We start from the raw sequence: 14,805 nt of genomic DNA on the forward strand, positions 1-14,805 counted from the left end.
ATCATGCGTCGGAGGCAAACTTGTTGGAATTTGGCCGCAAAGAAAAGGAAAAACATTCATCCATAACCTGCTGTACAGAAAACCTTCATCATCAAATGAACATCAGCAGGAGAAAATGACTTTCAGACTTTGCGTTGGTTTGATCAGTTCTGATTGGACGACAGCAGACGTCCATTTTTTTTTAAGTATAATAAACAGTTCCAAATGTCCTCTATGTTCCCTCCTCTCCTCCTTTCCTCCCCTCGTCTCCTCCATGTCACTTCCTGGGAGGAGAGGAGGAGGAAGAGGAGGGTGAAGGAGGAGAAGAGGAGGGGTGATGAAAAGAGAGAGAGAGGAAGAGGAGGGTGAAGGAGGAGGGGTGATGAAGAGAGAGGGAGAGGAGGGTGAAGGAGGAGAAGAGGAGGGGTGATGAAGAGAGGGAGGAAGAGGAGGGTGAAAGAGGAGAAGAGGTGGGCTGATGAAGAGAGGAAGAGGAGGGCTGATGAAGAGAGAGAGGAAGAGGAGGGTGAAGGAGGAGAAGAGGAGGGCTGATGAAGAGAGAGAGGAAGAGGAGGGTGAAAGAGGAGAAGAGGTGGGCTGATGAGAGGAAGAGGAGGGCGAACGAGGAAAAGAGGAGGGCTGATGAAGAGAGAGAGGAAGAGGAGGGTGAAGGAGGAGAAGAGGAGGGCTGATGAAGAGAGAGAGGAAGAGGAGGGTGAAAGAGGAGAAGAGGAGGGCTGATGAAGAGAGAGAGGAAGAGGAGGGTGAAAGAGGAGAAGAGGTGGGCTGATGAGAGGAAGAGGAGGGCGAAGGAGGAAAAGAGGAGGGCTGATGAAGAGAGAGAGGAAGAGGAGGGTGAAGGAGGAGAAGAGGGCTGATGAAGAGAGTGGAAGAGGAGGGTGAAAGAGGAGAAGAGGTGGGCTGATGAAGAGAGGAAGAGGAGGGTGAAAGAGGAGAAGAGGAGGGCTGATGAAGAGAGAGGAAGAGGAGGGTGGAGGAGGAAAAGAGGAGGGCTGATGAAGAGAGAGAGGAAGAGGAGGGTGAAAGAGGAGAAGAGGTGGGCTGATGAAGAGAGAGGAAGAGGAGGGTGGAGGAGGAAAAGAGGAGGGCTGATGAAGAGAGAGAGGAAGAGGAGGGTGAAAGAGGAGAAGAGGAGGGCTGATGAAGAGAGAGAGGAAGAGGAGGGTGAAAGAGGAGAAGAGGGGTGATGAGAGAGGAAGAGGAGGGTGAAGGAGGAGAAGAGGTGGGCTGATGAAGAGAGAGGAAGAGGAGGGTGAAAGAGAAGAGGTGGGGTGATGAAGAGAGAGGAAGAGGAGGGTGAAGGAGGAGAACAGGAGGGCTGATGAAGAGAGAGAGGAAGAGGAGGGTGAAGGAGGAGAAGAGGTGGGCTGATGAAGAGAGGAAGAGGAGGGTGAAGGAGGAGAAGAGGAGGGGTGATGAAGAGAGAGGAAGAGAAGGGTGAAAGAGGAGAAGAGGAGGGCTGATGAAGAGAGAGGAAGAGGAGGGTGAAAGAGGAGAAGAGGAGGGCTGATGAAGAGAGAGGAAGAGGAGGGTGAAGGAGGAGAAGAGGAGGGCTGATGAAGAGAGGAAGAGGAGGGTGGAGGAGGAAAAGAGGGCTGATGAAGAGAGAGAGGAAGAGGAGGGTGAAAGAGGAGAAGAGGAGGGCTGATGAAGAGAGAGGAAGAGGAGGGTGAAGGAGGAGAAGAGGAGGGCTGATGAAGAGAGGAAGAGGAGGGTGGAGGAGGAAAAGAGGGCTGATGAAGAGAGAGAGGAAGAGGAGGGTGAAAGAGGAGAAGAGGTGGGCTGATGAAGAGAGGAAGAGGAGGGTGGAGGAGGAAAAGAGGAGGGCTGATGAAGAGAGAGAGGAAGAGGAGGGTGAAAGAGGAGAAGAGGAGGGCTGATGAAGAGAGAGGAAGAGGAGGGTGAAGGAGGAGAAGAGGAGGGCTGATGAAGAGAGGAAGAGGAGGGTGAAGGAGGAGAAGAGGAGGGCTGATGAAGAGAGAGGAAGAGGAGGGTGAAGGAGGAGAAGAGGAGGGCTGATGAAGAGAGGAAGAGGAGGGTGAAGGAGGAGAAGAGGAGGGCTGATGAAGAGAGAGGAAGAGGAGGGTGAAGGAGGAGAAGAGGAGGGCTGATGAAGAGAGAGAGGAAGAGGAGGGTGAAGGAGGAGAAGAGGAGGGCTGATGAAGAGGAAGGAGCAGGACCAGCTTCAGTCATCATCACTGCTTTTTATTAGACAAAGTGCAGAAAAACAAACATCTTAGAAACTTCAAACCAGATCATCATCTGACATCATCTGAACTATCTGTCAGTCATCCTGCTGCTGCGCTCTAATTGGTCAGAGCAGGACAGTTTCTCTGCTCCCAGATCTGCCGTTTCCTCCAATCAGAAACACTTTCACATCTGAGCCGTTCCCAACCACAAACTGGTGAACTTTATAATCCAGAGGAACGCAGCAACCGTCCGGTCTCATACTGGGAGATGCTGGTCTGGTCTCCATGGTAACCAGCCTTCATCTGGAGTCCTAAAGAAAGCGTCCGGTCTGTCAGGCGTCTCCCGGTCCGTCCCGCTCCGGGTTTTCCTCCAGCAGCTTCTGGATCCGGTCCAGGATGATCTCGTTGGAGCTGCGGCAGTCCGCGGCGCCGTACGGCGGCTCCACCCTCAGCGCCCCGGCCACCAGGAGCGCCTCGCCCTCCTGCTCCACCGGCACCCGGTTCCTCTCCAGCCAGCGCCGGACGCCGTCCCGCCGCCGCCGCGCCTCCTCCGGGTCGAGCCGGGCGGGACGACCCGGGGGGAGCAGCACGCTGCGCAGCCGCTCCGCCGTCTGCCGGTCCGCCTCCTGCAGCACCTCCACCTCCTGCACCGCGTGGCCCATGACCACCCGCACCGAGGCCCCGCCCGCCTCGCCGAAACTCACCAGGACCACGCTGCCGAGGAGACGAGGAGACAAGGAGACAAGGAGACGAGGAGACGAGGAGACGAGGAGACAAGGAGACGAGGAGACAAGGAGACGAGGAGACAAGTTAGCAAGGATTCAAACCCAGGACATGGTAGGAGCCTGGTAGGATCCTGATCCAGCAGAACACCAGAGGTAGGTCTGGGCGATATGGACAAAATCAAATATCACGATATTTTTTACCAAATATCTCGATATCGATAGAAAATGACATCACTTTACTGTAATGCAGCCTTTAAAACCAGGAAAACACACTTATGCCATATCACCATATTACCATATCCAAAATCTAAGACGATATCTCGTCTCATATCACAATATTGATATAATATCGATATATTGCCCAGCCCTAACCACAGGTTCTCCATCCTGGTCCATGAAGGTCCAGCAGTCTGGTGGTTCTCATTCTAACCCAGTGGTTCTCAACCTGGGGGTCGGGACCCTGCAGGGCCGTGTGAAGCACCGGGCCGACCAGCCAGCAGCAGAGAGGAGAGGAGAGGAGAGGAGAGGAGACCCCCCACGAGCTGTTGCAGGTCTGCTGGACTGGACCTGCAGACTGAGACCTGCAGACTGAGACCTGCAGACTCAGACCTGCAGACTGCTGGAGCTTCAGGAACCAGGAAGGAGAAACTTTCACCTGCAGCAACATGTCACGTGATGTTTACCTTGTTTACCTTGTGTCTGCTGTGAATATGACTAATAATCAGACTTCAGCTTGATCGGATTGTACTCAGACAGTCAAAAGTAAAAAACAAACAGAGCGCTCTGTCTAGTTTATTATTCTAGTTTAGTATAGTAGTAGTATAGTTGGAGTATAGCACAGCACAGTAGAGTGTAGTATAGTGTAGTATAGTTGGAGTACAGCACAGTACAGTACAGTGTAGTATAGTTGGAGTATAGTTGGAGTATAGCACAGTACAGTACAGTGCAGTATAGTGTAGTATAGTTGGAGTACAGCACAGTACAGTACAGTGTAGTATAGTTGGAGTACAGTTGGAGTATAGCACAGTACAGTACAGTGTAGTATAGTTGGAGTACAGCACAGTACAGTACAGTGTAGTATAGTTGGAGTACAGTTGGAGTACAGCACAGTACAGTACAGTGTAGTATAGTTGGAGTACAGCACAGTACAGTACAGTGTAGTATAGTTGGAGTATAGTTGGAGTACAGTTGGAGTATAGCACAGTACAGTACAGTGCAGTAGAGTTGGAGTATAGTTGGAGTATAGCACAGTACAGTACAGTGCAGTATAGTTGGAGTATAGTTGGAGTGTAGCACAGTACAGTACAGTGCAGTAGCTTACCTGGCGGACACCGGGTCCACGGTGAGCAGCCAGCCGCGGTGCAGCTGCTCGTCTCGCGCCTTCACCTTCACTTTCTTATTGACGTAGTGGAGCCAGTCCAGCGGACCTAACAGAGGCCACCCGCTCTGCATCATCTACAGCTCGGGTCAGATTACTGAGAAACTGCAGCACGGCGCGCGGTGCGTGCCTTAAAACACTCTGGCGGAAATCACGTGATCTCAATAAGGGTTTATCTTCTTCTTCTTCGTGAGATTTGAAGCAGGATTAATAGACGCTACTGCCCCCTACAGGTAATAAACATAACATACAATGACGTAACATTAATCAGGTTGTTGCAGCAGGACACAGCAGGGCAAAAATACAAATATAATGTCAATTTATCCTGATTTGTGTTTCTATTGATTGGTTGTTTGCTTCATGATGATCAGACTGGAGGTCAGAGGTCAGAGGTCACCTGCTTCATTTACCACTGTCATAACATCAGTTTAGTAGAAAAACAGGTTTAGTTTAGAAGGCAGATTTTAGATGATGAATATCAGTGTAATTTATTTCTTACCAGTGGAGGGCAGCAACACACATTAGAGGTCTTGTTTGCCTCGAATTTAACAAGTAGAAGAAGAACGCAGACCATGTCAAGATTCTGTGTCGAGATTTCCCCTTCAAAATAAGGTAACATATTTTGGATAAAGGTATTTTAATTTACAACAGATTCTTCCGCTCAAAAACCGTTGCAACACAAAGTTTACTTTTGAAAACTTGACCGGAAGTGTTGTTTGTTGTTGTCGCTAGCTTGACGCTGCAGTTAGCAGCTAGCTAACCTGCTGGCGCTGACCGGGAGGATGTCGAGGAACAGCCGGTACGGAGGAGGTAACGGCCCGTTTCTCTGTGTTTAATCCGGAAAACAGTCAGAAAGTAAAGCAGCAGGCTGTCGCTTCAGATAACCGGTCATGTTAAATGGCGTCTGAGCGGCCGGTTTAGCGTTAAGTCAGTCCTGGAGTCAGTGTCTGTTTTAACGGTTCATTTCTTTAGCATAGACAACGAATACTTGAATGAAAGAGGTTCAGTAATGTTAATGTTAATGTTAATGTTAATGTTAGCATGTCAGAGTTCAGACTGAACTGAAGTTAACATGAACGTAACGTAGCTAATAACAGACCCAGTGTCATGTTGACACCATGCATCAACAGACTGTTATGGTGTTATTATACTGTAGAGCAGAGATTCTCAACCTTTTTCATATCAAGGACTCTAATCTAGTCCACATTAGAGCCACAGACCCCATTTGATGAGATTTTGTCTCTCAGACCCAAATCTGACAATATTTTTATTGTCAGATTTGATTTTGTCCAGAACTCCATGTCTGTCTGTTAGGGCTGGGCAATATATGGATATTATATCAATATTGTGATATGAGACTAGATATCGTCTTAGATTTTGGATATGGTAATATGGTGATATGGCATAAGTGTGTTTTCCTGGTTTTAAAGGCTGCATTACAGTAAAGTGATGTCATTTTCTGAACTTACCAGACTGTTCTAGCTGTTCTATTATTTGCCTTTACCCACTTAGTCATTATATCCACATTACTGATGATTATTTATCAAAAATCTCATTGTGTAAATATTTTGTGAAAGCACCAATAGTCATCCCTACAATATTGTCGCAATATCGGTATCGAGGTATTTGGTCAAAAATATTGTGATATTTGATTTTGTCCATATTGCCCAGACCTAGTGTATGTGTGGAACCTGTTCTCCACAGAGAGTAAGGTGTATGTGTGGAACCTGTTCTCCTCCACAGAGAGTAAGGTGTATGTGTGGAACCTGTTCTCCACAGAGAGTAAGGTGTATGTGGGGAACCTGTTCTCCACAGAGAGTAAGGTGTATGTGTGGAACCTGTTCTCCACAGAGAGTAAGGTGTATGTGTGGAACCTGTTCTCCACAGAGAGTAAGGTGTATGTGTGGAACCTGTTCTCCTCCACAGAGAGTAAGGTGTATGTGTGGAACCTGTTCTCCACAGAGAGTAAGGTGTATGTGTGGAACCTGTTCTCCTCCACAGAGAGTAAGGTGTATGTGGGGAACCTGGGCACCGGGGCGGGGAAGGGCGAGCTGGAGCGGGCGTTCGGGTTCTACGGGCCCCTGAGGACCGTCTGGATCGCCAGGAACCCTCCGGGCTTCGCCTTCGTGGAGTTCGAAGACCCCAGAGACGCCGAGGACGCCGTCCGCGGGTTAGACGGCAAGTCAGTATCTGACCCGGACACACGTCTGTCTCATGACCCGGACACACGTCTGTCTCATGACCCGGACACACGTCTGTCTCATGACCCGGACACACGTCTGTCTCATGACCCGGACACACGTCTGTCTCATGACCCGGACACACGTCTGTCTCATGACCCGGACACACGTCTGTCTCATGACCCGGACACACGTCTGTCTCATGACCCGGTCAGGACGGAGACGCTGTGTTCAAATGAAACTGAAGCATGGAGCATGGAGCATGCTCAGTCAGAAGCAGCTTGTCTCAGGTCTGGTTCTGCTGCTGTGTAGGGCTGTGCAAAAAGCTGAGTATTGCAATATTTTTTTTCATGATACTGTATCGATTTTCCAGCCCCTCGTATCGATACATTAAAAAAAAAATCACGTTTTAAACAGATTTAAAATGTCCTTAAATTTCCCTCAAATCCCTTTGAATTAAATAGTTTTGACTCAATTTGTCCGCTGAGTTTTCAATATAATGTGATTTACATATTAGACTACCAGGTGGTACACAGCAAGTTGTATTTTCAGCTCTATTTTTAAATTTTCAGTAAATCATGTAGAGTATCACAATGTATGGTGATAAAATCGTACGGTGAGGTGAACACCCAGCCTTACTGCTGCAGGGTTAGATTTGCTTTTCCTGACTTCAGCCTGGAGGTTTAAAGATCAGATTATTTTAGAGTCAGTGCTGGGAGATAATTCAATATTATCTTCTTTCAGTGAATCATATGGTGATGATATGGTGATTTCTGGGAAACACATGACACACAATCCTGCTGTCTGAACTGATGAGAACGAGCAGATTTTATTTATAAACTCTGACAAAATGAGGAATGAAACTTTATATGGAATATTATTTGAAAAATGTCAGTTTTGTTTGACATCACAGCTAACATTACCATTCAATTCAGTGGGATGAACATTAATTTGATTATTACATATGATTTTGTATATGTGAGCCACATCGTGATATACAGTATATCAACACAGAAAATGCTGATGATTCGACCATATCACCCAGCTTTGATCCTGTGAGGAAATCGGCTCGTTGCTGCAGCAAATATTAACAGGATACAAAGAAAACTAGACTATAAATAAGAATAGAGAGGATGGGAGTTATTAAACACAAACAGTTGCTGCACTGAAACATAGTAAGCAAATACATATGAATGAAAAAGTGAGTAACAGTATTAGGGCTGAACGATTTTGAAAAAATATCTAATTGACTGATATTGCAATTGCAATATGATTTGCGATATTAGAGGGAATGATCATTTTTACATCATTATTCTCATTTTCATTGAAAAACTTATTAAAATGATTATGGTGTGATTTTTGCAGGGATCTGTACCAAACAAAGATGTTTTCTTCAGTCTGTAGAATATGATGTGTAGGCCAGGACATCTCTGCAGCACCACAATATTTACTTTAAAATGATATTTTGACACATTTCACCTTTAACAAATATTGCGCCTCCTGCGATTTGAAAATTGCAGTAGGACATATTGCGATTTTGATAATATTTCGATTAATTGTTCAGCCCTAAACAGCATCATGAAGGTGTGTAAATTAACAGCAGCAGAACAGAGATGAAGACAACTGGATGCAGAATATGTACAAAATGAAAATTCACCAGAGAGATGAAATGTAAACAGTATGAAATGAGTGTGACATTATAAAAATATCAACCTGTATATGCAATATGTACCAAATAATATGAATCTGAGGCTGTAAAGCTGAGCTTGCGGTGCCAGCCTGGGCTCTGCAGCAGCTGTATGCGTACCTTGAGCTTGGTGTTGCAGGGTGATCTGTGGCAGCCGGGTCCGGGTCGAGCTGTCCACCGGGACGCCCCGGCGCTCCCGGTACGACCGCGCCCCCACCCGCCGGCCTTTCGACCCCAACGACAAGTGTTACGAGTGCGGGGAGAAGGGCCACTACGCCTACGACTGCCACCGCTACAGCCGGCGCCGGAGGAGCAGGTAAACTCCGCCCCCCTCCGGTCCGGTCCGGTCCGGTCCGGTTCCACCAGCTGCTGTTTTCATGTCTCTGCTCTGTCTGCAGCACCGCTTCACTCATCCAAACCCCTCAGAGATACAAACTCACTTCCAGAAGATCAAACATTCTTGATCCGTGTGGGGAAATCGGGTCGTTGCAGCAGAAAATACTAACAGATACAGCAAAGAAAACTAGAATATAGATTAAAAAAATAGACCAAATGGCTGTATTTAACACAATCAATACATTTTAGCAACACAAATATATCAAAATTATTTAACAATATCTCTCAATACAAAATGTGTCAGTCCGTCTGTTGTGTCAGGAACATGAATGGTGATATCAGCTCCATGTTATTCTGCTGTCAGGAACATGAATGGTGATATCAGCTCCATGTTATTCTGCTGTCAGGAACATGAATGGTGATATCAGCTCCATGTTATTCTGCTGTATTAATCACTAATGAGACTCTTGACCATCACAGTTTCACAAGCTCTCCATCCAGATTTCAAATTGACCCACACAAGTCCCATTTGCAGTTTAGTTCCTTGCACTTAAAACTAGGAGGAGATTCCTATAATTAAAACACGACCTGTGGAGTTTTTTCTCTCTCTGGTTTTGTTGCTCTGATCTTTGGGAGGCTGAAGCTCTGCTGAGGGTTTGACTGGTTAAAATGTTGCCTGGATGTTAAAGAAATGTTTTCTCTGAACAAATGGTACAGATGTCAGACCTGGCTCAAAAAGTAGTTGCAAATAATCATTAATAGGGCTGGGCGATAATTCAATATTATCATTTATCGTCTTTCAGTGGAATCACATCTTGATAATATGAAGATATTTTAATATCATGACACACATTTCTGCTGTCTGAATTGATGATGACAAGCACATTTTACTTAAAAACTCTAATCATTAATGTGATTATTTAACGTGATGCATACATGAACCATATCGTGATATATATTGATATCGAGAAAAATCCTTATGATTAATTTCAACCATATGGCCCAGCCCTAAACATTAACGTTTGTTTTAAAGCACATGGAGTACCAGACGGGTGGGGTTTACCACATCAGGACGATTCAGGTGAGCTGCCAGATTGACTCTGCTTGTCTAAACCTTCTGGCGCTCGCTGTATCGTCCTGTACGGCAAACTCCACCCACCTGGCACCAAGGTAGCAGAAAACCAGATCCAGTTTGAGCCCGGTCTGCTGGTGTGTTGACAGTTGTTGATGCTACTTTGTCTCTCTGTTTTACTCTAACCATTGTTGTACAATGTGGATTTACTTCAAATGTGACTGTACAATATTTTTTCACCTGGTCAAAACATTTCAGGTTTCATCGTTTGGTTCAGAGTGTCACGATCCTAAAAGATTTCATGAGGCATCTTGCAAATTCCACACTGTTTCTCCTCGTGTGGCCGATCAGCCGAGCGCCTGCCGCGCCTAGCTGCACCTTACAGATTTCTTAGAGAGCTGCCAGACAGCCAGACCAGCGCCCGGCCCGGTAAATTTGGCCGTCAATTTGGGTTTTGTAACGAGGAAAGACCCGCTGGACCGCGGTCCCTTCTAGAAAAAACGCCTCGCATCTATCAAGTCTCAATCAAGCGATTTGGCTGTCAGTGCGATCATCGTTAGAAATCGAAGGACTCGACTAGATGCAGAGGTCGGCCGGTAGATACTTCTAGATCGTCTAGATCTGCTAGACCTTGGTCCAAAGAGGGTCGACCTGCAAACTTGCAAGGTTTATTTCATTACCAATTAATGTGTTTTTATCTGCATTTCCTTAAGTCCAATGTACTTTTCTGTTCTTTTTCTCTTTACTAGACATCTGAAAGGCCTGTTTTAGGCAGGAAGCATTTAACTCCATCAGCACCTAGTCTGACTTCTACTACCATTGCATGTGTAATGTTAAACTAGCTACCTGCTGTCTGTCTTAGTATAGAGCCAGTATCAGAGTTACAGAAGCAGTCTAACTCTGTTTGTGTTGAGCCGGTTCGGTCTGGATCTGATCTTCTTCTCCCGGTTTGGTTCGGGTCCAGGTCCAGGTCTCGCTCCAGGTCCCGTGGGAGGCGGTACTCCCGCAGCAGGAGTCGCAGCAGGAGCCGAGGGAGGAGGTGAGGAGTCCAGGTGTTCCTCAGGGCGCGATTCCTGGACCCCAAAGGTTTTAGAAGATGAGCTTAACTGATCTGCTGGGGGAACTCTGATCACTGCAGTGGAAAAGAAAAGGATCCAGATAACAATACTGTTTAGACTTTATATTATTTTAAATGACAGTGAGTTCTTCACCAGTTCTGTGGTCCTGATAAACTTTAATAAACCATTAATAAAACCATTGGGCCAAAAATGTGCGCTTCTCAAAGACATCACAAAAGGTATTTCACTAAGAGTGTATGATAATGAATATATTATATAATCCTGTCCAGGTCCAGATCCTTCTCTCCTCGTCGCTCCCGCTCAGTTTCTCCCGGAAGATCTCGATCCAAAACCCCCAAGAGGTCCAGGTGAGATACCCGACACCACATATTCTCTACTTTATCAGAAAATCTTTGGTTTCATCATCTGTAGAGCTTCGTATCCAAAAACAATATCAAAACACTAGAAAACCTTTAGCAAATGGAAGCTCCAGTTTGTAGTGAGGAAGCTGAGTGTGATCTGGTTCAGTCTAGAATTTTTTTTTTTATGAATAAATGTTTGACAAAATAACGGACTCTATCCTGTAATGAGATGTGCTTTTATTTAACAGAAAGGTATCAATGTATTGTTTTAGAAAAGATATTGATTTTGTAGAATCAGAGCTGGTGTGGAAATATTTGCAGACCTGGTTGTGATCCTGGTTCTGTTCATCTCTCCAGATCCAGATCCAGATCCAGATCCAGGTCCAGGTCTGGGTCTCGAGCCCGCAGCAGGTGAGAGCTACTGTGTTGTTTTAATACAAAGATAGTTTTACCAGTTATGGCAGAACTCTGCACAAGCATCAAGGCAAAAAGGCTTTACAGGACTGTCAGGTGACTGAATTGAACAGACGGTTAATTTCTGTCTGTTTCTGACTGAACTGATCATTTCATCACTGATCCATCTGATTGATTTAGTGTTTAGATAATGTCAGCTTGTTAGCTAGCTAACCATAGCATCTGGTCAGCTAACCATCACTGTCTTGTTGTTAACACATCTGATTAGCACACCAGCTAATGTTGCAGCCTGGTAGCTAGTGTTGGTTGTGTTTTGATGTTAACATCAGTGGCCATCAGCTAAGTGACTCAGACTGTCCTGACCATGTGAAGTGGGTGTGGCCTGACAGGACTCGTGTCTCCTCAGGTCTGGATCGATGGGCCGCTCCAAGTCTGGATCTGCAGCTAGAAGGTGAGTCGACTCAGCTGGATTCTTCCAAAACACAAACTGATCATCAAACCATCTTTACTCTGCGTCTGTCACCATGCAGGAAGTTTAGATGCTAGCACTGTATGTAGAGTCAGTGTAACAGGCAGCCAATAAGGAGCCTGTCTGATACAGAGCCATTGTTTTGTTTTGATTTGATTGGCTTACGATCAGAGAGAGCGTACGGTGGCCAGCAGGGACAAAGTTTGGGAACAGACAAAGACCAAAGCAGCAGTGTGGCGAGACGCTGATTGGTTTATCCACCAGAGACACACAGACCCCTCCTCCACCAACATGGAACGGGTTCTGTTCTGGTTCTTGCACCTCATTTTGATCCGTTCGGAGCATTTCGACCAAAAATAAATTGGTTCAGAACCCGAAAAGTTGGTTCCCAGCTGGAACCAAAAAATAGCAGGTTTTCAAGTGCGAACCGTGACGACATCAGTGGGCGTGTCATATTCTACAGGTAGAAGAACAGAATAAAAGCTCGCAGGTAATCAATGCGATCCGCCATCTTGCCACTACTGTTTACTTCCGGTGTGCGTTGTGCCTGATGACACATCCTTGATCACAATGGTTCTTCTCAAACCTGGTGTAAACGCGGGCCGGTTCACTAGACAGCACCAAGGTTCCAAGAATCCTGAACGGAACCGGTTCAAGAACCAGAGATAATTTGGTGGAAAAGGGGTGACAGGGTCTCCAGGTGGAGCAGGTCGCTGCACATCTAACAGATTTACATCCCAGATGAAACTCTTTCACTGTCAGACTGAAGCTTTTCTGGAACCGACTTCCCCAAGAAGACAAACTACTGAAACATAATAAACTTTGTGCAGCGCAAAGTGCTTCAACAATCAAACATCAAACTCACAAAGTAAATCAAGAAGAGTAAATGAAGAAGGCAGCCCCTGATAAAAGGATTAAAGGATAAAATGAGAGTAAATCTAACAGGATAAAAGACGTTAAAGCAGCGATATGAAGGTGAAGTGTGTGAAGAGCGTCCACATCCTGTCTGACCAACATGAGAAAATATATGGTGATATCAGCTCCATGTTATTCTGCTGTCAGGAACATGAATGGTGATATCAGCTCCATGTTATTCTGCTGTCAGGAACATGAATGGTGATATCAGCTCCATGTTATTCTGCTGTAGTAATCACTAATGAGACTCTTGACCATCACAGTTTCACAAGCTCTCCATCCAAATTATATTATTGTCACTTTGTAACGACATTTTTAAATTGTTGTTTACATTCTAGCAGCCAATGGCATCGCTGGAAAGATTTGAGTCTCAGAAATAAACAGAATTCTGCACAGTCAGACTTTGTTGTCACCAAACTTTTATCTTCATCTGCCTCTCTGTCTCACTCTGTCTCTCTCTCTCTCTCTCTCTCTCTCTCTCTCTCTTTCTGTCTCTGTCTCTCTGTCTCTCTCTCTCTCTCTCTCTCTCTTCACAGTGAGAGTCCAGACAGAGACGATTGATCAGCTGAAGGTTTCTTCTTTGTTTCTTTTTGAAAGTCTGAATTATTATGTGTTATGAACTGTGTTCCCTGACTGTCTGTGGTACAAATCACAGAGAAATATTATATTATATTGTATTATATTATATTATCATTATTATTGTTATTATTATTCTTGCTCTTCCAGCCTGTGTGTGTTGTGTGTCAGGATTCAGATATTTAAAGCTGATCTGCTTTTCGGAGCTTTTTGTAAAGTGAAAAACTGAATAAAGTTTTGTGTTTTTCTGTCGTCCGCCTGCAGGCGGCGCTGTGGGAAAACATTTTCACTTCATATTTCACTTCTCGTGTTTTTCCTGATCATATTGTAACAGTCACATTCACACACTGGCATGTTGCACTGATCCGTCTCTGAAAGCATCATAAATATATATTTGTGACATTTTTTTTTACTTAGTCTTTCATTTTTGACTTGAAGACACCTGACAGGCTCGTCTTCAGACTCCCAGCAGACACACACATCACATCACATCAGATTTTATTTGATTTGGGAAATATAATGATAAATACGAGAAAAACTAAAAACAACCAGATGTTAGATGTTATGAACCAGCTGGTCTCTGTGCTGCTGCAGGTTCACACGCTCCTGAATGTTCTTGAATTTAATTTTTTACAATGTAAGTACTGGAATGCCTGGGAAATAAGCCTCTTATGTGGGAAAGTGCTGAAAAAAATGAATGAATAAATAAAATGTGTGCATTGTTTGACAGAATGCAAGTCAAAACCTAGAAAAGAAGAGCAGTGTATTCTGGGAAATAAGCCTGAACCTGTGATGTAAAGCTCAGTGCGGTTTACACAAATGTTTCTTGCTTTTGTCGAGTTTTTATGAACAGAAACTGGAAGAATCACTGGAAGTCCTTTAATTTGATTTCATGTCTGTATGAATCCTGCATACGACACATTTTTATAAAACCTCCTCAGTTCTCAGCAGGAAGACTGAATGAACTAAATTAGATTTGATTTAGATAAAAACTTTATTGATCCCCGAAGGGAAATGATGTCATCACAGCAACAGAGAACAGGATGGAGATACGAATCTTAATGAGTGACACTGCCCAATCAGCTCCTGATGAAATAATAATAACTTTATTTATATAGCACCTTTAAAAACAGAGTTTACAAAGTGCTTTGACAGACAAAATAAAAGCAGAATACTCAAATTATGAATTTAAAAGGCAATAAAACAATAATAAACAGGGATCGTTGGATGAAAACCAAAATAAACAGTAAAATAGAATAGATATGCTCAAACCCCATTGGCTCACAGAACTTCCTGGCCTCTGGAGGGAGGTCTGCAGCTGGACCTGTCTCTGAAACACAAACGACATGAGGACGCGGTTTTCAGATGTTCTGGATCCCTGCAGAGCGTCTGACCTGACAGACAGACAGACAGAGAGAGAGAGACAGACAGACTGACAGAGAGA

General features: G+C 45.0%; 2 protein-coding genes across 2 annotated transcripts; one reads left to right on the top strand and one right to left on the bottom strand.

Moving 5' to 3' along the window:
* Positions 1 to 2,189: 2,189 nt before the first annotated feature.
* gemin6 (gem (nuclear organelle) associated protein 6) lies at positions 2,190 to 4,442 on the bottom strand. Its single transcript, XM_071544407.1, has 2 exons — positions 4,236 to 4,442; positions 2,190 to 2,903 (listed from the first exon to the last, which is right to left on the bottom strand). The coding sequence occupies exons 1-2, from the start codon at positions 4,367 to 4,369 to the stop codon at positions 2,522 to 2,524; spliced, it is 516 nt and encodes a 171-aa protein (XP_071400508.1). The 5' UTR covers positions 4,370 to 4,442; the 3' UTR covers positions 2,190 to 2,521.
* A 577-nt stretch (positions 4,443 to 5,019) lies between these two features.
* LOC139665401 (serine/arginine-rich splicing factor 7-like) lies at positions 5,020 to 13,633 on the top strand. The gene is made up of 8 exons (XM_071544406.1): positions 5,020 to 5,102; positions 6,294 to 6,474; positions 8,299 to 8,475; positions 10,532 to 10,606; positions 10,916 to 10,993; positions 11,345 to 11,398; positions 11,808 to 11,852; positions 13,322 to 13,633. Exons 1-8 carry the CDS (start codon positions 5,075 to 5,077, stop codon positions 13,344 to 13,346), a joined length of 663 nt encoding a protein of 220 aa, XP_071400507.1. The 5' UTR covers positions 5,020 to 5,074; the 3' UTR covers positions 13,347 to 13,633.
* Positions 13,634 to 14,805: the final 1,172 nt, after the last annotated feature.

The sequence above is a fragment of the Centroberyx affinis genome, unplaced genomic scaffold (genome assembly GCF_046629955.1).
Source record: "Centroberyx affinis isolate AG114_WGS23_722 - 3 ecotype Tasmania unplaced genomic scaffold, CSIRO-AGI_Caff_v1 ptg004559l_1, whole genome shotgun sequence".
Taxonomy (NCBI): domain Eukaryota; kingdom Metazoa; phylum Chordata; class Actinopteri; order Beryciformes; family Berycidae; genus Centroberyx; species Centroberyx affinis.